This window comes from Xyrauchen texanus, chromosome 33 (genome assembly GCF_025860055.1).
Source record: "Xyrauchen texanus isolate HMW12.3.18 chromosome 33, RBS_HiC_50CHRs, whole genome shotgun sequence".
Lineage (NCBI taxonomy): Eukaryota > Metazoa > Chordata > Actinopteri > Cypriniformes > Catostomidae > Xyrauchen > Xyrauchen texanus.
In genome coordinates this window covers 6,774,376-6,800,960 of record NC_068308.1, presented here as the reverse complement: position 1 = coordinate 6,800,960, position 26,585 = coordinate 6,774,376, and the positions used below count along the sequence as shown (strand labels likewise).

At 36.1% G+C, this 26,585-nt stretch overlaps 1 protein-coding gene across 1 annotated transcript in view; it reads left to right on the top strand.

Annotated features, from left to right (window-relative positions):
• LOC127626595 (receptor expression-enhancing protein 3-like) overlaps positions 1-19,860 on the top strand; it is a 56,514-nt gene extending 36,654 nt beyond the window's left edge. The window contains exons 5-8 of the mRNA XM_052102497.1: positions 42-155; positions 7,347-7,485; positions 12,553-12,695; positions 17,700-19,860. Of these exons, the coding sequence (XP_051958457.1) occupies positions 42-155; positions 7,347-7,485; positions 12,553-12,695; positions 17,700-17,780 (477 nt within the window). The 3' untranslated portion in view covers positions 17,781-19,860. The remainder of the gene's footprint in view (positions 1-41; positions 156-7,346; positions 7,486-12,552; positions 12,696-17,699) is intronic.
• The last annotated feature ends 6,725 nt before the right edge of the window (positions 19,861-26,585 follow it).

Sequence of the window (26,585 nt, the reverse complement as noted above, 5' to 3'; positions counted from 1 at the left end):
AGTTCTAACTCACTATCTTTGATTGCCTGTTATTCTTTAAGGAAATTGATGACTACATAGTTCAGGCAAAAGAGCGAAGCTACGAGACCATGCTGAACTTTGGCAAGCAGGGTCTAAGCATCGCTGCAACAGCAGCTGTGACTGCAGCTGTCAAGGCAAGTGTGTGTGTGTGTGTGTGTGTGTGTGTGTGTGTGTGTGTGTGTGTGTGTGTGTGTGTGTGTGTGTGTGTGTGTGTGTGTGTGTGTGTGTGTGTGTGTTAAAGAGACACATAGAGAATGATAATGGAACCATTTTGGGGAGGATTATATATTTATGCTTCTGAACTACACTGGCGGTAAAAAATATAACATGGAATAATGTACAGATTTTGCTGTTTCGGAAGGAAATTGGAACTTTGTGATCACTTGAATGCCACTTTGGTGAATTAAAGTATAGTCAGGACATTACTGATGTAAAAAACAGCACCATCACTATTTGAAAAAAGTAATTTTTGATCAAATCTAAACAGGCCCCATTTCCAGCAGTCATCACTCCAACAGCTTATCCTTGAGTAATCATGCTAAATTGCTAATTTGGTACTAGAAAATCACTTGCCATTATATCAAACACTGCTGAAAGCTATTTGGTTCATTAAATAAAGCTTAACATTGTCTTGGTGTTTGTTTTTGAGTTGCTACAGTATGCAATAGCCTGGCATGTCTTAAGGTCAATATTAGGTCAAAAAAGAAACGGCTTTCTTAAGAAAGTCGTTAGTCAATCATTGTTTTGCAGAATGAAGGCTATGCAATGCTTGAAATTGCCAAAAAACTGAAGATTTCATACAAATGTGTACACCGCAGTCAAAGACAAAGTACAACTGGCTCTAACAAGGACAGAAAGAGATGTGAAAGGCCAGATGTACATCTAAACAAGAGGATAAGTACATCAGAGTCTCTAGTTTGAGAAATAGACGCCTCACATGTCCTCAGCTGACAGCTTCATTGAATTCTACCTGCTCAACACCAGTTTCATGTACAATAGTAAAGAGAAGACTCAGGGGTACATGCCTTATGGAAAGAATTGCGAAGAAAACAGAAAAAAAAACAAAAGGTTAAAATGGATTGGCCAACAGATCATTGGAAAAGATTCTTATGGACCCCATTGAGCTTTTGTGGGATCAGCTAGACTGTAAGGTGTGTGAGAAGTGCCCGACAAGACAGTCACATCTATGGCAAGTGCTACAGGAAATGTGGGGTGAAATGTCATCTGAGTATCTGGACAAACTGACAGTTAGAATGCCAAGGATCTGCAATGCTGTCATTGCTGCACATGGAGGACTCTTTGAAGTAGTTCAAGAAGTTCTGAACATTTATTTTTTTTTCTTCTTCAAATTGTAATAGTACTTTTTCACATTATTAATGTCCTGACTATACATTGTCATCAGTTGAATGCCACTTTGGTGAATAAAAGTACCAATATTTTTCCATAAGAGCAAAATCTGTACATTATTCCAAACTTTTGGCTTCCAGTGTATATGTGTATTTTATGTGTCTGTGGGGAGTTTGCTTCAGTAATGCTGTTACTGAAGTTGGCTGATGTCCAATGTTTCCTTCTTTTAAAGTAAACATGAAATCACTATTGGCCGTATTTGCTTTCTTAAAGGAATAGTTCACCCAAAAAGGAAAATTCTCTCATCATTTGCTTACCCTCATGCCAACCCAGATGGTTATGACTTACTTTCTTCTGCTGAACACACGCAGATTTTTATAAGAATATTTCAGCTCTGTAGGTCCTCACTAGGGCTGTTAAATTAAAATTATAATATCTAATATTCGTCAAATAAAAAATAAAATGCACATTTGATTGCAAAAACCGTGCATTCGAATTTTAGGAGTGTCAGGAGGCACGCAAGACATGATGATGATGACGACGACGACGTAGCTGACACTCTCTGTTTTTGTTAGCCTATCCAGTTCAACCCATTAAATGCGGCACGACTGCGTTGATAATTTGAAAAATGCTGAAAAAGAGAGTGAGGAGTCGGAGAGGTTCTTACTTACACCAAAACATCTTAAAAGTGCTGTGTGGTGCTGCTTCGGTTTCTGGAGTATTGAAGGCGAGATTGTTGACAAAACCACATCATTTGTAAGTTGTGTAAGAAACTGCTGTTATATCACTCCACAACATCTAACTTGAGAACACACATGCAGTCTTCTCATCCTGAAGAGTTTTCTCGAGAATGTCATGACGAGGGGTCATTATTAAAACAGTTCAGGGTATTACTGGCACATCGGTCAGAGCTGAGCGTATTTTCGTCAGCTGGAAACATTGTCAACAAAATCGCTCAGCCCTTGCTGCAGATCAAGTTGACCGTCTGGTGTTTTTGACAAACAATATGTAGATGTATGAGTAAGTGGATAGTTTCAGAATAACAGTTTGCCATTTTGTGTTAACATAATACATTACGTTGTCTGTTGAAGCGTGTTTTCTCATATTACTGATGCTCTTCCTCTTATATGCACTTTTGTTACCTCAATTTCCTTGCGTGCACATTTAGGAAATTATATTTGATTATGAACGATTGTTTAAAACTTTATGCTCTTTAAACAAAGTCATAACATTTAATTTAAATAAAAAATGCGACACTTGATTTGGATTATATTTGCTCATTGCGCCCTCTTGTGGGCTTAGGTGTCAATACCGTACTTTTTTCCCTCTAACATAATGTCTTTAGAATTAGAATATAATTTGAATATTACTATTATTTAAGAAATTTGAATTTAGTTTTTCAGCCATTTTGACAGCCCTAGTCCTCACAATGCACGTGAAGGATTACCAAAATGTTAAAGCTCCAAAAGCACAAAGGCACCAAAAAAGTAAACCAAATCTTCAGACAAATTAAAAGTGTAGGTGAGAAACAGATAAATATTTAAGTATTTTTTTACTATCAATCTTCACTTTCACATTATTCTGGCAATTCACATTTTTCGTGCATATTGCCACCTACTGGGCATGGAGGAGAACTTATAGTGATATTGATCTGGTTCTCACCCACACCTATAATATCGCTTCTGAAGATGTAGATTTTTCCACTGGAGTCATGTGGATTACTTTTATGGTGACTTTGTGCTTTTTGGAGCTTCAGAATTCTGGCCACCATTCACTTGCATTGTATGGACCAACAGAGCTGAGATATTTAAAAAAAAAATCTTCTTTTTGTTCAAGTAAGTCTGAACATCTAGGATGGCATGAGAGCAAGTAAATGATGAAAGATTTTTCATTTTTGAGTTTAGCATCCGTTTAATAATTGTTCCTGCTCTAATTGTGATTCATCGCTGTACGTTATGCCTAAGAATTTTTTGTTTTGTTTTCATAATCTTTAATTAAAAGCGTAGTAACATTTTGTTCCACCTCTGAAATGACTTTCCTCTTTGGCTGATCTTGTCTAGACTGGAACATGTTTTAATCAATAGCAAAATAATAAATCCTGCCCTACATTTATTATTTCTCATCGAATGTCCTGTTTCACTCTGAAATGCGTCACATTACTAAAGTAAATTCCATTTCTTGTTGTCGTTAACCTCTTTCCCTTTTGGGAGCACAAGCAATAAACGAAACACTAATGACTTTCATTTGCAAGCAAAGGTCACAGTTTCTTTGTGTAACAAACCCAAGGCCATTAGTATTGGTGGAGCACTGAATGTAATCCTAATCAAAGGCAGAACACAAGGCTGCTCAACAATGCTTCAGATTTCATTTGGCCACTATCCTGTTCTCTTCAGGGTTTGAAATTAACTTTTTGGCTCAGCGGCTTCTGTGATTAGTGGTGTTCCAAGGTCACTAGCCACTCAGCATTTTCATTAGACAAAATCCCCCGGCTCGCAAAAAGTTATGAAGGTAACTGGGGACTGCATGCATTTGTTTAGATATTTTATTTGAATGAGAATGATATTAGTTTAGCAGGACACAGGCCTAATGATTTAAGTCACCTTTAGAATATTTGAAGATATCAATATAAAACATGTCCATTTAGAACAGGATTTGGATGGAACTGTAGGAAAATTTGTCAATTTGTCCATAATTCAAGTAAGTTTTTACCCCTTCATTGTAAATTGTACTTGCCTTTTTGAAAGTTTACCATTGTTTCATTGATTAGGATTCACTCTAAAATGAAAATTCTCTCATCAGTTACTCAGCCTCATGCCATACCAGATGTATATGACTTCCTTCAGCAGAACACAGTTGATGAAAAATATCTCAGCTCAGTAGGTCCTTATAATGCAAGTGGATGATAACACGATATTTGGTGCTCCAAAAAGCACAGACAATCAGCATTAACGTCATCCATACTACTCCAGTGGTAAAATGAATGTATTATAAAATGATACAAATGCCTTTGATGTGAAAAAGATCTATAAGTACTTTTTAACTTTAAATCATCACATCTAGTAAGCAGAAAAATGCACGTTCATTAGAGGGCTGAGGTAACGCGTGTTTCCAGTGATGGCATGGCAACATTCCATTTATTGCTGCAGATGCTTTCTACCTCTGTTGGCATTGCCACCATGTCTCCTGAGCTCTCTGTCTCTCTGAGACTTGTTGTGTTGTTGTTGCTTCAGCCTCCTCCTTTTCCCTGTGCTTCTGGTCAGAGTACTGCGGCTCAAATAAAAATGGCTGTGCAGAAACTTGTATCTCCTTTTCTCCTCTTAAATAAAAAAATAATTAATTCTCCTCTTTTCTCCCCAATTTGGAGTGCTCAATTCCCAATGCGCTCTAGGTACTCGTGGTGGCATAGTGACTCCCTCAGTCCGGGTGGCGGAGGGCAAATCTCAGTTGCCTCTGTGTCTGAGACAGTCACATCTTATCACGTGGCTTGTTTAGCTCATTAACGCGGAGACATAGCACATGTGGAGGCTTCATGCTACACTCCACGGCATCCACCACATGCCCCACTGAGAGCGAGTACCACATTATAGGGACCACAAGGAGGTTGCCCCATGTCACTCTACCCTGTCTAACAACCGGGCCAATTTGGTTGCTAAGGAGTTCTGGCTGGAGTCACTCGGCACACCCTGGATTTGAACTCACAACTCCAGGTGTGGTAGTCTGCGTCTTTACTCATTGAGCTACCCAGGTCCCCCAAATCAAAATCTTTTGACAACAAATTTTGCTTCAGTTTGTTTACGCCGTTCTGTCTCTACAGTGTTCCTCCTCCTCCACTGTAAACATCGCTGCTCTTCCAGGTGTGTCGCGCATGCGTCACTTCTTGCATGAACATGCCAATGCCAATACATCACTCGAGAGACACCGTGACCTCAGCCCTCTCGTGAGCACGCATACAGCTGCTTAACGGAAGTGATTTATTTATAGTTAAAAAGTTCTTAAATATTGATCTTTTTCACATCAAAAGCTTTTGTATCATTTTTATAATATATTCATTTTACCACTGGAGTAGAATGGATGACGTTAATACTAAAAGGCTGTGCTTTTTGGAGCACCAAATTTCGTGTTATCATCCACTTGCATTATAAGGACCAACTGAGCTGAGATATTTTTCTTCAAATGTGTTCTGCTGATGTCATATACATCTGGGATGGCATTGGGGTTAGTAAATGATGAGATTTGACATTTTTGGGTGAACTAAACCTTTAACAGTGGCATTTGTAATGACAAGGCCATATTAAGATAAGACCGTGGATAGCTCCACCTTACTGTGGTTAGGTTCATGTTGATAGTGTTTTCCAAAAAAAAAATAAAAATAGACTACTGTTTGTTATGTTAAACTAATAGTCGAAACACATTTAGAAACCTTTAACTACAACTTTTACAGTTACAAATAAAGTCTTAATAGATTGGCTCTAGCAGATTTAATATGAATCTTACTAGTTAGTGTTACTGCAGTAAACAAAAACAAAAAAAACAAAACCGCAAATTATGGTAAGGATGATTTAAAAAAAGATGATGCATTCAAATGGGTCACATACGTTTTGTGGTCTCCGCTGGCTGCCATGATATCGATTGAAGAGGAATCACGCAAGTTTTGCTTTGTGGTGACCCAGAGCTCTGGCGATCTTATCTCTGGAGCACGCTGATGTGCGTTGCGGTTGTTTCGCCCTGCACAGATGCACGTGATATAAAGCCCTGAACGTGAGATGAATACAATGAAATTTAATCCGGTGGTGGATCCGAGTCGCCCTACATTCACAGAATTCCCAATACAGGAAAAACCCTGAAAACATCACCCGCCAAAGTGGCTAGAATAAGTGACGGGGTTACCCGCCACTGCCGATTTTAACCCGCATTTGGCAGGTTGCCTGGTGTTAATTTCAAACCCTGATACTCTTATAGAGGACACAATTTTTAAATCCAGAAAGCTTGTAAAAGGTTGTATTAACCTTTATACCAACTTTCTGGTATTTTTCTGGATTGTTCACCCAAAAATCATTATTTACTCACCCTCATGTTGTTCCAAACCTGTTTGGCTTTTTTTCTTCCCTGGACCACAAAAGAAGGTTTAGGCAGAATGTTCAGTCTCAGTTAGAAAGAAAGTCATATGGGGGGAGAATAGCATAAAATAGAGTAAATAACAATTGCATTATTGGTGAACTATTAATTTCAATCTTCTATTTGGTAATAATCTCTTTCTTATCAATTTGTACTTTGACATATACCTATAGGAATACTGCACTCCTGCTCTCTCCAGTGCAGGTAATGCTACAGAATTTCTAAAGTAACATCATTTTAAAAGTTTATGGTTTCCTCTCTCCATTTTTTCTTTCTTTTGTTAAGTTTTCACTTACTCCTACACACGATGCTTAGAACTAATGATCAATGGTTCAAAACAGACCACCATGTCATTAGGCCTAATATGCACCCATCCAATGTGTATTTTGTATTGTCTACAGAGAGTTGAGTAAAGTTCTGTTTCAAAACCTAGTGTGCCAACAAGGAGGGCAGCATTGTAGACATCATAGTCTAACTGACTATTTTACACTTTTGTTTGTGCCATTTATTTCTATGCCCCATTAGAAAATGCGACATTAGCCTAGAAACATTCTATCACAAAACTCTATTGAGATTAATTGGGATTTAATTCTATGGTGCACTTTTTCAAAACGAAAAGCACTATTTGTATGATGCACAGAGCAGCTGCCTTTATTGAGTGTTTAAAATCGGTCACTTATAAGGTTCCATTTCACCTGCCTTCAGAACCAGGCTGCTCACTTGGTTTCAGAACAGAAACTATAGCTTTATTTTCAGCATGTTGTTATGCCGAAATTTTTGTCCATGCAGTGTTGTTATGCTCAGTTCTCTGTGTTGTCAGTGCTGACATGTTTATAACTAGGTGCTGGTCTTTCTCTCTACAGGGTCAAGGAGCCATCACAGAGAAGCTCAGAAGCTTCAGCATGCACGATCTTACCCAGATCTCACAAGGAGACGTGTACCCAGGGTACTCCAGCTCCAACCCTGCCAGAAGAGCTATTATGGACCATCCCGATGGAGCTGGTACATCTTACCTGTCACTTTAATTATTTACATGGCATCCTTTGTTTCCATTCACAATGCTGATTCTTCTCAGTGTCCAGTTGGTAATAAAAATCTCTTTGTGAGTGCAATCTCTATAACGATTGCATGGTTTTAATCTCTATATTTTAACAACCCCTATGCAGAAATCATGAAATCAAATTTGTTGGTCAGTTGATGAGGGATCCCTGATGTATGGATGCTTTTCAATAGCGTCAGTAAATCTATAGAGCTTTCATAATGATATTTCATCCATAAAGGTTCTGGAAGTCACCGGCATGGTAACACAGCGCTGGTACTGAAGCAAATGGAATGGATTTGTATTTGTCTCCAGCATGGGAGCGTAATAAGTAATAGCGGCACATTCATAGCATGAAAGGTATAGTGGCGCTTTGTGAGAAGATGAAGAATAGGGGGGGGGAAACAGCTCTGGGAGCCTCTGAGCGGAATACCTAATGTGCCTCTATCTCGGTATGCTAATGCTCCTGGCGCGTTTGAAATTCCGCCGGCATCCAGGTCATTTTCATCTCCTCTGCAATGAAGCCATCAGAAAGCCAGCTCCTCCAAAATGGCATTCCCTTTCAGATGCTCAAAGCCAAGGTGAAAGAGCCCAACTGATCAAACGAGCTGCTAATTGCAGTTTGAATTTGAAATGGGTGGTGTAAAGAGAGGCTTTAGACTGTTATTTTATTCACCCGTACTTTAATGTCGGTTACGTTTTGTGTAAAGCAGCAGAGGTCAGCTTTGGAGAATGCCATAAACGTGCCTGTATATGGCTTGTGTGTTTCTTTGTTCTCTGAGTGGCTGGGTGATGTATAAAATATTGAAGCTATATTTGCTGTCTTTTGCAACATTGTGAAGATCACAATGATTTTACTTTTTGTTTGGCCATTAAGGTTTATAAAGAGCGTGTCATTAGACGAATTACCTAATTTCGTGATGTTAAAGTGATATTCCTGGTTTAATTTGTGTTGTTTAATCAACAGCATTTGTGGCATAATGCTGATTACATCATAAAATTCAACAAAATTCAAAAATATCAGTTACAGTAAGCTAACAATGAAAGTGAATGGGGCCAGTCCATAAATGTTAAAATACAAATTGTTTCAAAAGTATAGCCACACAACGTAAACATCTTAAGTGTTAACATTATTTTACTGTGATATAATCACTTAGCTTATCTGTAAAGTTATGTCCAAAATTACATCTTTGTTGCCATGATGACACAATGTTGTAAACCCTGTAAGAAATGATCACAGAAATTGCTTTTTCATACTAAAGTCATATTATATCTTGTTGAAACTGTGTTTTAGGGCTCTATTTTTGTGCGTGCGCAATGCGCAGCGCTAATTCTAAGTGCAATTTTTGTGCCAGTGCAAAGCACAATTGGGAATGTGCAGGAGTGCTTGCGCTGCTGTGGGTGTATTGTTTGTAAATGAAGTGGCTTATAGCGCAATTTGCTATTTTTCTAAGGAATTAGTCATTGCGCTAAGACGTTTCAATACCAACTCCGAACTCAGCGCAAAGTCCAAATTCAGTTTCTGCATTTGCAGTTTGGAGATTCCACCAGCAGGTGGTAATAAAGTTAATGTTCAAACTCTTAAAATATCTTGTAACATTAAATTAAGACCCTGACAGTCATAGCCACTTTAAGAAAAAAATTATAATTGAGATTGTGTTAAACTATCTAAAGGTCATATCTCATCTTTCAATAATTATCATTATATTTATATTTACAATTATATTTATGATCTCATTTATATTGGTATTTTTCCTCCTGTTGTCGTAGAGTGATTTTAAGTCACTGTAAAAGGGGCTGATGGAAGAAGTTGGACGGAGCAAAATGTTTGGATTTGACATGATTTGTCTCCAGGATGGAGGTTTCCCGCTCCTCGCTCGCTCTGCAATCCTGGACTAGAGAAACCCCACTTCGTGTTTGCTACATAGCAAAATTAGTGCCTAACTACCTCTCTACTGTAAAGTTATTTCAGTAAGCTTTTTAATATCACTACCTTCCATGCAGAATATATATTAAATGAAAAATAAACACACAATACTAGAAGAAAAGCTACAATGTGCTTTATTTAAACATTAACATTAGCCCAAGATATAGCTTACTTTTGATACGTATTGGCAGCATTCTCTGGGTTTGATCAATTAAAAAAAAAAAAATACATTTAAAAAAACATTAAATTTAAAAATATAAATTACCAAACATTTTTTTTTTTTATAACTGACCAGTGCAAAAACAAAACATTTAAATTAAATTAAACTAATAAATTACCAAAAAAAAAAAATATATATATATTATTAGGCATATGTATTATTGCCTAATTTTTGCCTATTATTTTCTATTATAGCACTTATTTTAATTAACCTTGCCCTATAATTCTGTGAATGAAAAACAATATATATATATATATATATATATATATATATATATATTCTTAGAATGTTCTACACTTTTTTCCTCTATTCACGTTTGCTGAGCTTCTTCATCTGCAAATGTATAATGCATAAATTGGCCTACGGCACAAAAATAAATGTATATGACAATCGATTAAAGTCAAACTACACAATATTAACATGTTGATTAGTTCAGTTGGTGTTTTGCATCATTTTAAAGTTCAATTCTATTTTATGTGGAAGAGAATATCCTATAGTTAAGATTGAGATACATTAGATTAGAATGTTGAAATGATTATTGAAAATATTTAATAGGGAAGAGATATGTATTACTGACCTTTAGATTTTCTCTCCACATGTCAACGGATTATCATCGTGGTTTTTGGACACGTCTTTTAGGATTTCACAACAAACCTTTGATCATGACAGTCACTTCCCCACTCGTGTTCTCCTTCACCATCCCATCATTAATTTTCACTATATGCCATTTGATGTTAGAATAAAGAGACGAGATACAAGCATGTAGTTAAGTCAAGCTTTACCGCAAGCTTAACTCAATAATAGAGAGCGTGAAAACAGTAAGCGAAAGTAGCCTTCACGATGGAGGTCAAACATTACCAATTGCTGCTAGATTTTAAATAAGTATTTTTTTTTTGTAATCACATTTCTGGCTTAATGCCAATAGTGTTTAACACTGCTTAACACATGTTGAATTATTGCATTAAGGTCCGCTAACAGGTGCTTTGCCCATGATAGAGCATTAGTGGAATGCTCTGAAAACAATGACGCTCCGATTTTTTTAAAAACCCGCTCCTCGCTCCAGGCAAAATCATGCCGCTCCACACCTCGCTCTGCTCCCACTCCGCTCACATACTCTGTAAGCGATTCACTGGAACCCAGAGGCTTTTAGTTTTTGTTTTTATGAAAAGGAAGGGCAAGGAAAAAATGAAATTTTGTGGTAACCAATAATATGACACAAATGTTGTCGATTGAGCTTAACTTGTATTGAACCAGAAATATTCCTTTAATGGATTGGCCTCAGTCACTTCCATTGTAAGTGCCTTACTGTACATGCAAACTTTTTTTTAATTTTTATATATATATAAACAAGATACAAGTCAAATTTTTGTGGTAATCAATATTACACTAAAAATGCTTAAGTAAGCTCAAATCGATTGAGCTTGTATTGAACTTGAGATATTTCTTTAATTTCTGTTGATCAGTTTAAATTGTAAATTTGGCTTTACGATCAAAATTGTGATGATTCCGATTTAAAAAAAAAAAAGATTAAAGGTTAGAAATAGATTACAATTTTTTGGAGGTATATCTCCCAGTGCCATGGCAACTATATACAGTATAATGGCCATATTTAGAGAATGAACCTAGCAAAATAGTCAAATCAAATTGATAGCAAATATCAGAGAAGTCAGAAAGACCATCAGAGCTTTTTAACAATCCACAGAAAATAAAGATCTGTCAGCTGCGTCTCTTTATTGCGTCTTTCTGCTTAGCTTGCACAAGAATAGTCCTGGAACATTAGTTGCATACTTTTCCAAATCATAAGGAAGTTGTTATATTGCAGTAATTGAAAACAGTGTTAGGTGTGGAAACAAAGGAGAATGTTTTTTTGTTTCTGTGTTTAATCTGCCCCCTTATGGTAGAATTGAGAACTGCATGCACAATACTGATATGTGCAGTACTGGTCTGGCATCCTTTTGTTTGGTCATATTATTTGAGTGATGGAGTGTGCATTGAATCTGCTCTGGCTCGACTAGTGTTAGGCGTCCTGGTACAGGCTGGCTCTGCCTAGCCCCAGCGTTACCCATGGAGCCCAGATGTTATGGTGCCAGGAGCGGCCTGAACCCAGCTGCGCTCTCTCTCTCACACACTTTCATACCAGTCATCCTTATCCCTCTCTTTCCCTCCATGACTGGAATCTAGATCTAGACTCGATTAGACCAGTGCTTCTTAATTGGTGGGTCTCAAGCCTGTTGTGATAGGGTCATGGACAGCAGAGAAAAACAACACTTAATGCAAATGATAAAAAGCAACTAGACATATAATCGTGGATGGTAAGGATAGCACAATAAATAAGATTTGAAAAGAAACTTGATTCCCATATCTTTTGTTGTTGGCATTAAAAGCCATGCATCCGATCAAACTCTGTTTGTTTTTTTCAGCATAAATGAGTCTGTCTCATTAATATGGCTTATATTATTACAGTATTTGGCCTATGTTTGTACCATGTGTTAGGCTGGTAGATCACACTTCTGCTGCTGTTTATGCATTTACAAAATTGTCAATATTTCCTCTATTCAGCCAATGTTATGTAGTTTTGTATATTGTTTAACCTGTGCAGTTCATGGTATTAATTAATACCAATGTTTGATTTCTTTAAGTAGTGATGTGTTGTATGATAGACAATTCTGGTTTTGAGTGTGTTTGGTCGCCACATGATGACTAATGTCAAATCTGGGTCTTAAAGCAAAAGCATTTTAAAAACCACTGAACGACATCATGCCTACAGTCAAATCGTGAACTATACTTTGTCCATCTTTTTTCTTGACCGGTTTAACTTTTGATAATATTAAAGAAGAATTGAATGTGCTCCCAGCTTATGTAAAGTTGTTTTTTATTTTTCAGAGTATTATCAATATGATGATGATGACGACAGGAGTGATGAAGAGGGAGGAAAGCCTGTGTTTTCTGAGGATGAAGCTTTGTCTCAGCACGGCCTCAGACGATCTCAAAGCGTCAGAATCACACGCTCAAAGCTGCGCAAAGATGTAAGTCCAACTTCATTTCTCTTTTTATTTCAAGAAAGAACTACTAAGTGAACATTATATCATGTAATTTTGAAACACTTATTTAATATTAAGCCTGCAAGATTTTGACAAACAATTATATTGCAATTATTTTGACTATTGCGTTTGTGATATTTATATATTGCATGTAATTGGGATGACCCAATACCATTTTTTGCACAACTAATACAAGTACCGATACTTCCTCTTCAGTAATTGCCAATACAATACCTGTTTTATTTTTTGTAATGTTGCAATTGTCAAATACAATACTGTGAGACTGATGATTAAAAGACAGTGTGATTGTTTTTCAGCAGTCGTTACTCAAGACATTATCAAAAATGTCATTTTAGCTGTCACAAAATGTATTTGATTAGCAGCTCAAAAGACAAAGAAAATAGTAAATATTAGCATTTAACATTGTCAAAACAATTATCAAAAATCTAATATTTCACAATTTCATGAACCGAAGCATCTCTGCATGTTACTATGTAGGGCCCTATGAAATCTGTTTAAGTTTTTTCATTTAACGGATGTTTTCCGTTAGTTTAATTCGACAGTTTAATTCTATTTTGTCAGCAAAAGACATTACATTCATTAAAAAAAACTTTTATCAAATGAAAATAGAACAATTAATTTTCAATGCAGCATTTCATAATTTTTATCAAATGAAGTGGTGCATTTATACAGATCCTCACAGCACAATCCAAAATGTAACATTGCACTTATATTTATCAAATAAAGTGCTGCACAAAAGAGCATCACAGTTGTGAGATATTGCTTAAATATAATACATTTATTATAATTTTATTAGTAGTAGTAGTAGTATTAGGGTGAATATTACATAACAATATATTAGTGATATATTTCTGTCTTTTTTTTGTTTTCATTTAAATGGACCTTTTTTTGTGGCCTAAATCTAAGTGAAGCCTTTTTAGTTTCCATGTTTTTTTGATGGTATTTGTTTCACCTTTGGAAAAGCAGTTCACTACATGGCCCAGTATGATTACTAAACCGCAAAAAAAATTTACCGCTGCAATTTATATAGAAATATATAGTCTGTATGTGCTGTGTGCTTTAAAGTGAATAAGCTGTGCACACATAGTGCAAGTGATGCTCGTGATGTGGTTTTTTTAGTTTATGAGCCTCTGGCGTCACATATTCACTTTGAAGCAGGCTGCACATGCAGACTATATATTTATTGCATTAAATTGCAGCCTTTTTGGTTTAATAATCACACTTGGACATGTCGTCAGTATATAATATTTTTGGTATCGGAGCATTTTTACAAGTATGAGTACAAGTAAATGAGCAACATATTGGACCCGATTCCGAATCATATTTCAACAGCTGCACATGTTGAATAGGGTTTGTAAAAAATTATAAACTTGTATCTTTTGCCTCCAAATTAAGTCATATCTTTCCCACACTCTGCTGCCAGTAGGAAGAGTTACTCTTTTATGTTCACACTTGAGTCCTCCAACTAAAAATTCATTCTTTAATCTGTTAATTATTTCTTTAATCAAATTTAGTTAAAAGACAAATTGTATTTCTTGCATTTTATTGAAAAAACATTATTCCACATATTGCCCAATGGTCGTCTTCATGTGCACGTTGGTGGCTATATAAAAACATTTTATTGAATTTTTTAGGTATGGATGCTAAACATAATGTTCAAAAAAGATTTTAAATATAAACATTATGATATGCATTTTTATTATGCTAAATTATAAATTAACAAAAGCACAAACTTTTAACTGGTAAGAAGTAGAAGGTTCTGCAGGAACACAAATAATTCACTCCTCTGAACATTAACATGATACTTTAGCTTCTTTTTCCTGTAAATGTTTAATTCATATTTTTATTATAATGCCATAACTTGCAAAATATGGATAAGTAAATATGGTTCATTTGAAACCTACATTTAAAGTCCAGGAATGAAAATCTTATCAAAATGATTTTTTAAGTCAAAATGAATGGCTCAGCGACCTGCGCAGATGAAATTATGTGATTATGACCTCCTTTAAAGGGTTTAATATAAAGAACTCTGTTGCTTTGGACATATTGGTTTGTGCATTTTGTTATCTGCTGCAGCTCTGTGGGCATTTTTCAAATGCATTTTTTCACTACTTTAACCCTTAAATGCATGGTCATTTTCCCAAACAACTTAAATATTCGGGTCTTTAGAGACTCTGCACTTATCCATCAAAAATGAATGCACCAAATGCCCAGATAGTGTTACATTTTCTAAATATTTTCAAGACAATTAGAATCAATAATATATATTTTTATGTTTTAGTTTTCATAAATTAAAGAGGTAATGAAACAAATCAAGTACAGGATTCATTATTTTCACACTGAAATGTCATCAAATGCAACTGGCTGTCAAACACATATTGAGCTACACATTATCTACACATGTGTAATGCATGTGTAACTTATGTGAAGTTTATGTGTATTTTCTCGGGCACTTGTTGAATCGAAATAGATGCACAGCTTACAATATTTCAGTAGCACACCCAAATGACAATAGTGAAATCATACTGTTCATGTTTGGTACTTGCTATAAGTTTACTTCGAAGTTGTTTCTTCGTCAAATTGCAATGTCAAATGTAAATCAAGTCATTCACTGAAACATAAGTGCCACCTCATCAGTACATCAGTATACATATAAAATACTGATAATTCACCATTGTCGATAGTTGCACAGAAAGTCAACATGATATAGTATTTATTTGTATGAATATACAGTCAGGTCCATAAATATTGGGACATCGACACAATTCTAATCTTTTTGGCTCTATACACCACCACAATGGATTTGAAATGAAACGAACAAGATGTGCTTTAACTGCAGACTTTCAGCTTTAATTTGAGGGTATTTACATCCAAATCAGGTGAACGGTGTAGGAATTACAACAGTTTGTATATGTGCCTCCCACTTTTTAAGGGACCAAAAGTAATGGGACAGATTAACAATCATAAATCAAACTTTCACTTTTTAATACTTGGTTGCAAATCCTTTGCAGTCAATTACAGCCTGATGTCTGGAACGCATCGACATCACCAGACGCTGGGTTTCATCCTTGGTGATGCTCTGCCAGGCCTCTACTGCAACTGTCTTCAGTTCCTGCTTGTTCTAGGGGCATTTTCCCTTCAGTTTTGTCTTCAGCAAGTGAAATGCATGCTCAATCGGATTCAGGTCAGGTGATTGACTTGGCCATTGCATAACATTCCACTTCTTTCCCTTAAAAAACTCTTTGGTTCCTTTCGCAGTATGCTTCGGGTCATTGTCCATCTGTACTGTGAAGCGCCGTCCAATGAGTTCTGAAGCATTTGGCTGAATATGAGCAGATAATATTGCCCGAAACACTTCAGAATTCATCCTGCTGCTTTTGTCAGCAGTCACATCATCAATAAATACAAGAGAACCAGTTCCATTGGCAGCCATACATGCCCATGCCATGACACTACCACCACCATGCTTCACTGATGAGGTGGTATGCTTTGGATCATGAGCAGTTCCTTTCCTTCTCCATACTCTTCTCTTCCCATCACTCTGGTACAAGTTGATCTTTGTCTCATCTGTCCATAGGATGTTGTTCCAGATCTGTGAAGGCTTTTTTAGATGTTGTTTGGCAAACTCTAATCTGGCCTTCCTGTTTTTGAGGCTCACCAATGGTTTACATCTTGTGGTGAACCCTCTGTATTCACTCTGGTGAAGTCTTCTCTTGATTGTTGACTTTGACACACATACACCTACCTCCTGGAGAGTGTTCTTGATCTGGCCAACTGTTGTGAAGGGTGTTTTCTTCACCAGGGAAAGAATTCTTCGGTCATCCAGCACAGTAGTTTTCCGTGGTCTTCCGGGTCTTTTGGTGTTGCTGAGCTCACCGGTGCGTTCTTTCTTTTTAAGAATGTTCCCAAACAGTTGATTTGGCCACACCTAATGTTTTTGCTATCTCTCTGATGGGTTTGTTTTGATTTTTCAGCCTAATGATGGCTTGCTTCACTGATTGTGACAGCTCTTTGGATCTCATAATGAGAGTTGACAGCAACAGATTCCAAATGCAAATAGTACACTTGAAATGAACTCTGGACCTTTTATCTGCTCCTTGTAAATGGGATAATGAGGGAATAACACCCACCTGGCCACGGAACAGCTGAGCAGCCAATTGTCCCATTACTTTTGGTCCCTTAAAAAGTGTGAGGCACATATACAAACTGTTGTAATTCCTACACCGTTCACCTGATTTGGATGTAAATACCCTCAAATTAAAGCTGAAAGTCTGCAGTTAAAGCACATCTTGTTCGTTTCATTTCAAATCCATTGTGGTGGTGTATAGAGCCAAAAAGATTAGAATTGTGTCGATGTCCCAATATTTATGGACCTGACTGTATGACTAATTTCTCTTGTAATACACAAATAGATATCCTGTGATTAGTAAACTTAAATAGATATTAAATAATTATAAAAAATATATAATTTTGTATATACTGCAAAAAATAAGAAGCACAAAAAATAAAAGAAACAACACTCTTACATACCTTGGGTATTTAGAGACCCTATACACTTTTGGTACTTAAACCGTTATAAATGTTTTTTTGGTTTTTTTTGCAATTTTGGCATATTTCATTATTTATTTTTGTGTTAAACTATTTATAAGAGATAGATTGAGGAATACTAAAGAGGAGTGGGCACAACTCCAAAAAATGGATGAGGGTCTCTAAAGACCGAGGTATGCATTTAAAGGTTAAAGTGATGTCACTGATGGAGGTTTGCCGTGCCACAGTGCACAAACCAAACAAATCGATAATGATGTTCCTTTTTGTCTATTTTCAATTCTCAATTTTGAGCAATACTTGCTGCAGCCCTCAATTAAATTATATTATTAGATTATATTTTTGTATGGTTTTCCACCTGATCTGCTGTATGATTGATTATAGTAATGGTAACAGATGTCTGTTGTCATCTGTTGGTCACAGGCACGCTATGGATCTCTGAAGATCAAAGGGAGGAAACGGCCAGCGATCAATGCCATGACTTACTCCAGTGTGGAGAACTGAACTCACTACTGACACGAGGGATGAAGTGTCCACTTTATCAGCGGGCAACAAATGTCTTCATATTCTCTTTCATAAGGGCTGTGGACTATTTTTCATGGATATACCAAAAGGACTATTTATTACTTCTACCAGCACAAGTGTGTACATATGAGTATCATGAGCTTAAGAGTAGTGAAATGAGCATCTGAGAATTGAGTGATGGGTGTTGGCTATTGCATTGCTTGTTTTTGTCTGAATTTGACATCAAGATGTCTTTTGGCTTCAGTATTTGTGTTTAGTAATGTGTTCTCTTTGGATGTGGGTTTTATACTTCTGTTTTCATGCGTCTTTTGCTGCCTTTTAGATATTTCGTTTTAATTAGGTTTTTGACAATTTAGCTTACGTTTTAAGAAATTATTGAAACTAAGTGTTATTTCCTAATTGCTTATGCCTCAAAAGTATAGAAAATGGCTATTATTCCCTACAAACTTTGCTTTTGTGACCGGGACAGTGATATTTTGAAATGTACCTATTTTCAATGAGGAAACGGTTGAATTTGTGTCTTTTCGTTCACATAAAGTCACAAAAAAACAACATATGAATCCAAATGAAAATTTATTTATAATTAAATAATACAAATATGACTACAAAAGATTTAGAAGGGAGTAGTTTTCTTAGACTTACGATTATATTGTAAATCACTTTCACGAATCAGCCCCCAAATGTAGTCTCCCATCACATTCTCATTCTAATATCCTTGGTAGCGGCATTCAAAGTCCAGTATATCCTGATGGAAGCACTCGCCTTGCTCCTCCGCGTACGCTCCCAGGATCTCTTTGAATTGATCAGGATGAGCATCAAGGATATGGACTTTGAGGGACATCCTACTGCCCATTGTGCCATAGTTCTTCACCAGAGTCTCAACAAGCTCCACATAGTTTTAACCACTGTGACAAAGCTGTTTCAAGCCACTTTCTCCTTACTAGTGAGCTTCTTGGGGAATTCATTGCACTCCAGGATCTTCTTTATCTGTGGTCCGATGAAGACACTGGCTTTGACCTTTGCCTCAGACAGCTTGGGAAGAAGTCTTGAAGGTACCTGAAGGCTGCTGACTCCTTATCTAGAGCTCTGACAAATTGTTTCATAAGGCCCAATTTGATGTGCTGTGGTGGCATCAGCACCTTCCGGGGGTCCACCAGTGGCTCCCACTTGACGATGATCCTCCCCACAGAGAACATTGTGGCCAGTCCCACTTGTGCTAGTGGGCCTTGGTGTGCCTGCTGTCCCAAAAAAACATTTTAAAATGAAAAACTTTTACAATTTAAAAAATTTTAAAACATAAAATTCAGAACAACAATTGTCCATCTTACCTTCCAGAGTTTTTTTTGTCGATATATTTGTCGATATATATCTTAGCAGATGCTTCCACAGAGTACTTTTTCAGTCTTGATAAATTGGCCGCAGACATAGCAAAATGCGTCTGCCGGATGCTTGCAGCCTCTTGATGCCATCTCAGAAAAATGCAGATATGTATCCACGTAGGCAGCTGAACCTAAATGAACTGGTGCCCAGTTCAGGCCCCTGTATTTATACTACTATTTATATTACTGGAAAGTTCTAGAAGTTACTCCAAGTTTACTCAGCACTTTATCTGGAATGTTCTGGAAAATAGGTACATTTCAAAATATCACTGACTTGGTCACAAAAGCAACGTTTCTGGGGAATAATAGCCATTTTCTATACTTTTGAGGGTTAATTAGGAAATAACACTTACTACCTAGGAACCAAAAAACAAACAAAAAAAACACTGTGTTCTTAAACACTTGAAAATGATTCATCAAGATTAGACCAGAAGTGTCCCTTATCAGTAATGAAGAACATACCAAAGATATAGAAAGGCAGTGTTGTATTAATGTTGACCTTGTAGGGGAAAAAAAACCTTTTGCACATTTTATTTCTGTTCTCAATGTAGAATGTTTATTTGGGAGAAAGGCCACACCAATATAAAATCTCTGCTGTGTCTTAGCATGCAGGTAACTCTGTGCTGTTGTGTGGCTGAATGCAATGAGATGAATAAAACCAGAGTGTTGTTATTCAATAACTGTCTGCTTGTTTATTCATATGTACTTTTTTGTATTATTTTGATATTTATTACTGTTTTACACTTTATTAGAAAACTAAATATGATTTATTCTGCTGATGAGGACATTAAATTTTGACATGTCAACATTTTTTATCTTATTCTGAATCTCTGAAATTCTGAAGTTCATAATACCACAAAAAATAAATACATAATCTGTCTGCACTGCTAAGTATATGACTAGTAATATAAAAATATATTTATTTACAATTTAATATGGAATTATTTCCATCACTATTTCCATTAATTGGTTTCATTATGAATGTGGCATAATGGATGTAGTATGCAAAAAGATATTAGAAAGTATTCTAGAAATAGAAGTCAACCATATATAGTAAAAACCTGTCATAATTTCCCAGTTTTAAGTTCCAGTTTACCATGAAACTTTAAAATCTTTTTGATTTAAAGGCTCATTCTTAAATGATTGAAATTATTTTTGTAGACAATGATAAATGTTAATGTATGAATTTCTTAAAGTAACATTTTCCATTTTTCAAATGGATGAGTTGGAGCTGATGGAAAAGCAGCTAAAACAGCCATGTGAAAGTAGGATCTCAGGATCCACCTCATGGAGTTGGTTGAGAGAGTGTGCATAGCTAGTCAAAGCATGTCTACTTTAAAGAAGCTCAAATAGGACATGTTGCAGTTGATTAATGTACAAACGAAATATAATGTAAACACATGTAGGACAGCAGAACAGCTCCTGTGGAAAGTGGCAAGCTGTCATTACTGTTAGCCTAATGAAGCATGTGGAGATCCAGAGCAGAACCTGAGCTTGAGTTTCATGTCCACTGCAGTTTCACCCAGTCTAAGAGAGTACAAAATGATGAGCTTTAATCACATGAGAAAGAGAGATAGTGTTATGAAGATGTCTAAAACTCCCAAAAGGTACACATTATTTAAGCATGAAGACTTAATCAACATTTCATCTAATGTTGCTTTCATCCATGAGCTTGTACTAAATGTTTAATGTATATCAGGGTCCTGATATTTTAGACCCTGCTTTGGTCTAATAAAACACAATAATCATATTGCAAAGGCTAAACAAAAGTATGTCAAGAAAAGTGAATGCTCCCGGGCAGCTATTTCCTATCGATACAAGCGCCATAAAAGTACAGCTTCTATCTACTTGAATGGTGAAAGACCAAAATCTCCAAAACAGTTGATCAAGATTAAGATAAGAGAACGTTTTTCAAATCAGCAGTAAAATCTGACAACAGTGGTATCATACATTTTGCTTCTTTAGCTAAGATCATGCTAAAAAACTATTTTTTCAGGATGGTCCTAGGTGATGTCTGTATCTAAAAGGTGATTGGCTCTTTTAAATGTAGGGCAAGACTTAATTTTTTTACATCCGCCATTCCAATTGCTCCCATTAATTTGAATACAAGTGGTACCATAGTACCTAAATAATTATACCAAAGACTACTAAATAGTCTTTGGTATAGCCTATTTGCGCACTTATTTGCTACTTTTCCTTCATTTACAGATACAACACATCCACTAAAAATGCTTATATTTATATTTGTCTACAAAAGTTAAGCATTTAATTAGAAGCCTTCAGATTAAAAAGTTTTAAGGTCATGAGGAACATTAAGCCTAAACGTTTGACTTACGTTTGCCCGCTTACCAACAATATCAGTCGAATGTTGTTAACTGCCTCGTCCAATAGAGAGCATGCGTTGTTAAGGTCAATCTAAACATATCACATCACTGAAAATCGGCAAAAATTATATTTTTCTGCCTGTATAAATTCAAACTTTTTGATAAAATTTTGACATTTAAATATATAGAAAGACTACATGTTTTGAATACTGGCACTTAATAGCCAATCTCATCACTAGAGCAGTCCAGAGCTATTGGACCAGATTTAGGACAGTGATGTGGCAACTTGAAACATATCTGGTTCACTTTTGAGTAGTTATAAACTTACACAGTTACAATGGTTATACTGAAGTCAAAGTTTGTCCATTTCTTAATTCTTACAATGTATTCCCCCCTAGAACAGAAATAACTGATAGAGAACGTGGCGTTTACAAGAATATTTCAGATTAAACCATGTCCACAAGGGGGAGCTATAACAGCATATATTCAATGGATGTATTCTAAATGTAAGATTAGCCCTCTGCATGCTGTGCATTATATGGTACTGCCTGCTATTAAAAAAAAAAAATATGAAACAAAATATATTATGCAAGGATAGCATCCAGTTATCATTTTGAAAATAAAATGGTTGTTTTTCATTTTTTTATTCAATTTGTATAAGAAAAAGTCTTAACCATTTGCAGAATAATCATTCAAGAAAGAGCTGCTATTACTTCTGGTAATATACGACATTCTATATCCCACAGAAAAAGTAAGTAGTAAAGTATACAATTTGGAACATAGCCATGGTCATATAATTTGCAATGTTGATGAATGGCACTCTTTTCCATAGAACAAAAGCGTATAGTGGCCAACAGGCTGAAATTTTATTTGTTTTTCGCTGATAAACCTATCCTAACAGTTCACAAATCTCATTCTCACTTGCGCATATTCAAACGTTGTTTGGCATCAGAAGACTGAAGAAGCCTTATTGACAACTTTTACTGTATGATTTTTTTATTGTGTTGTTGGACAGCCCTTGGTCACTGTGTGCTTTAGCTGTACATAAATCAACAGTGTGAGCATCTGTTCCATGGAAGTCATATGGGTTTACAACAATTAAATCCTGACAGAATTTGCATTTCTGAACTAACTCTGTAAGGTGCTCTTTATAAATTGTGATCTCATTCCCTTATTGTACAATTTCTGAAACTTTCCATAAGTAATAATAAGTGTACCCCCAAAGGGCCAATAATGAACTGCTCACATTCAAACCTTCATGATAGTAAGAACCATTAAAGGCACATAAATATTTTCCATGTGACAAAACTTCCTTGCTGAGCCTAAATCAGATTACATGAATAATCATTTGTTTATTTGTTTGTTTTAAACCAAAGCTGCTTATTTCCATACCACATTTCTGAAATGCTAAATCATTACTCTAAACACATGTATGTCAGGCTGAGCTCCTCCGTCATGGCTGTCCCCCAGGGTTTGACCAGGATTTGACTTCACGATTAGGGAGAGGTCAGGCAACCCCTGCTGATTCTCCATGTTCTACTATGGAATCATACAGTGCTGCCGTACAGAGATCACAGCGTGCATGGGGATGTTCTCCTGGATCTGTGTCTGTACTGTTACTTCGTTTGAACTCTTGCATACCTTGAGTTCCAAAGTTTTGGTGCAGAGCAACTTTCAGTTTAAACAATGGAACAATCAATAAATCAGCAGATGATCTTAAGGAACACAACAGAATGTATGGTTGGAGAAGGTCTGAAATATGGGGGCCAGATTATGAGTAGCTTTAAAAGTGAACAGTAAAATTGTATAAACGATTTGATATTAGACAGGTAGCTAATGAAGTTGAATAAGGGAGGGTGTGATATGGTCAGTAGTCTTAGTACGAATACTTTCAGCTGAATTTTGTATTATTTAAAGACGATGAACTAATTTATCAGGGATATCAAATAAGAGGGAGTTACAATAGTCAATACGGGATGTTACCAGGGCATGAAAGTGATATTGTGGGAAAGTCATGGCCGGAGTCTGATAATACTCTATAAATGAAAAAATGCAGTATATATATATATATATATATGTATATATATAATCTTAATTCAAAAATGCCCAGCAGGAGTTCTGCATAGGAATACCAGTGATACAGTAGCACACCAAACCATTCACACCCATTACTCATAGCACACAAGCATTTAATTAAGCAAGAATTTGGTAACAGTTGTGGTGTCATTTCCACCACACTAAACAATTTTGTCCCTGCTAAAAGTTATATGATAAAAATGTTCATTCCATCACAGAATGAAACACAATACAGAATATGAGATGTGCTGGAAATGAAACTATGGTGGGAATTTTCATGACTTTCAATAAAAAAAAATGACAAACCTTCTGTGATACATGTACTTAAGATGTTGGAAATTTTAGGGGAAATATACAGAGCTTAAAGCTAATATAGAGTCATATTTCCAACAACTGTCTCCACTATTCCAACAGCTTATTATACATAGTGAGTATTGATTTGATCCAAATCTAAAAATGCCAAAAGATTCCTGTGAGGGTTAGGTTAAGGGGTATGATTAGGATATAGAAAATATAACATAATACAGTATTTAAAACTATAGAATTGAATCAGAATTGATAATAGAAATATCAACACGTGTTTGTGTGTGTGGAGAGAGATACATTACTGATTGCTGTGTACAAACAATGCAGGAATATTAGCAAGGAGTGTTCACCAAACTGACAGCATTCAGATAGTTTACCTCCCATCAGCGGTTATCTGAAGCGGAAGACATATGCCATGCATAAGACAAACAATATGTGGTAAAAGTTTACGGCTATCTGTTCACTGCAGGGAGTGGTGTTTGGACACGCAGAGATGCATGCGGCACTCATGCACACACACTAAAACAGAAGTTCATAAATGGGTTCAGGAAAGGGTCAGTCACACACTTAACACACACTGCACCATTAACTAAATGTTTCCTTAATTGTTTGAATTATATGGTAGTTGTGTCCCCTTTTGCCCTTCCCCCACCCCCTGTCGCTAATCCGCATGACCCCTAAAAGGCTGCTCAGGTGGATGTGTGTGTGTGTTTGTGTGTGTGTATGTGTGTGTATGTGTGTGTGTGTGTGTGTGTGTGTGTGGTGCCATGCTGGTGGAGGGAGGGCAGATGGGAGGAGCGATGTCTATACTGACCCACGGCTGAACTTTGCAGAGATTTCCTGTTGCTGCAGTAGACAGTGTGTTCTGCTGTGGAGATGTCCAGATCTCTCCTTCCATTTGCTCATTCCCTCAATTTGAACCTCCATTATTCAACTGAGCATGATCAGATTTACTGTTATTGTCATCCCCTTGTTTTTGCACCTATTTAATTGGGGTTAACATGTAATTTCAATGCAACAAACATTAAGGAGGATGCCTGTTTTGTGAGTGCAGTGTTTTGTGCAGCCCCTTTTTTACTGCAACATCAGTGTGATTTGAAAATGAACTTTTAAGGGGTGAATCTCGTTAAAAATCAGGTCGAATTTTACGGCAAAATAAAAGGAAAAATAAATTATAAGAAGCCTAAATTGTAATTTTAATGACAATCTAGCACATTTCCCCTATAATTATCATTACCATAATGCACCCAAACATTTTTTTTGTAATTCTCATTATTCTCAATTATGTTTCTCAATAGATTTTCATTCATGTAATCTAGTAATTTGTAAAAATAAAAATTAACACAGTACCACAAATATGACCACAATGTAAATAATATGTTCATTTTCTGGAATAAAATTTTTGCATCACGGTAATGAGAATCTAATAAGAAACTTTATTGACAGGGCTATACTTAGGGCGGTGCAACCGGTCTTTGCTTGGCCCGACCCTTTGCTTGGTATGGACAAGTTACAGAAGGAGTCGGGAAACATGAAGCAGTTCAAGTAAGACTTTATTTGCTGTCGCACATTGCACACTCTTGGCCTCTTCAATCAAACAAAAACACTCTCTGAACATAAACTCTAAAAACAGGCTCTAAATGACACACATTCTAAATACACTCAGAATATGTCATGCCGCACACTCGTGTCGCTCTCTCTGTTCTCTGGCGTGTCTTGGATGCTTTTAAAGGTCTCTCCCCACTATCACTCTAACAAGAAACAGCTGTTAGAAATTACGCCAACCAGCTTGACAAGCCACACCACTCCCTCTCTCCTGCAAACAGACGCACGATCACACCCCCAAAAGTAATGTGAATATAATGAGAAACCTCAATGAGAAAACTCAAAATTAAAATGTTTGGTTACATTACGGTAAAAAGATTCTAATAAGAAACATCATTGAAAAAAGTGAGAATCAAAAATAAAATGTTTGGTTGCATTACGGTAATGACAATCTAATAAGAAACCTCATTGAGAATAGTGAGAATTGTAAAAACTCAAAAGTAATACAGTATGTTTGGGCACATTATGCTAATAAGAATGAGATTTTTGCATTATGGTAATGATAATCTAATAAGAAACCTCACTCATAATATTGAGAATGACAAACCCTCGAAAGTAAAAATGTTTGGGATGACTACAGTAATGAGAATCTAATAAGAAACCTCACTGAGAATGGAGAAAGTGACAAAAACCCACAATTAAAATGTTTGTCTGCATCAAAGTAATGAGAATGAGATTTTTGCATTTCGGTAATGAGAATTTCATAAGAAGCCACACTGATAATATTGAGAATGACAAAACCTCAAAAATAAAAATGTTTGGGATGACTACAGTAATGAGAATCTAATAAGAAACCTCACTGAGAATGGAGAAAGTGACAAAAAACCACAATTAAAATGTTTGTCTGCATTAAAGTAACGAGAATACGATTTTTGCATTACGGAAATTAGAATTTAATAAGAAACCTCACTGAGAATATTGAGAATGTCAAAGACTCACAATTAAAATGTATGTCTTCATTACAGTAATGAGAATTAGATTTTTGCATTACAGTAATGAGAATGAGATTTTTACATTACAGTAATGAACAATCTAATGAGAAACCTCACTGAGAAAAGTAAGAGCAGCAGTAATTATATCAGGAAGTCTTGGTA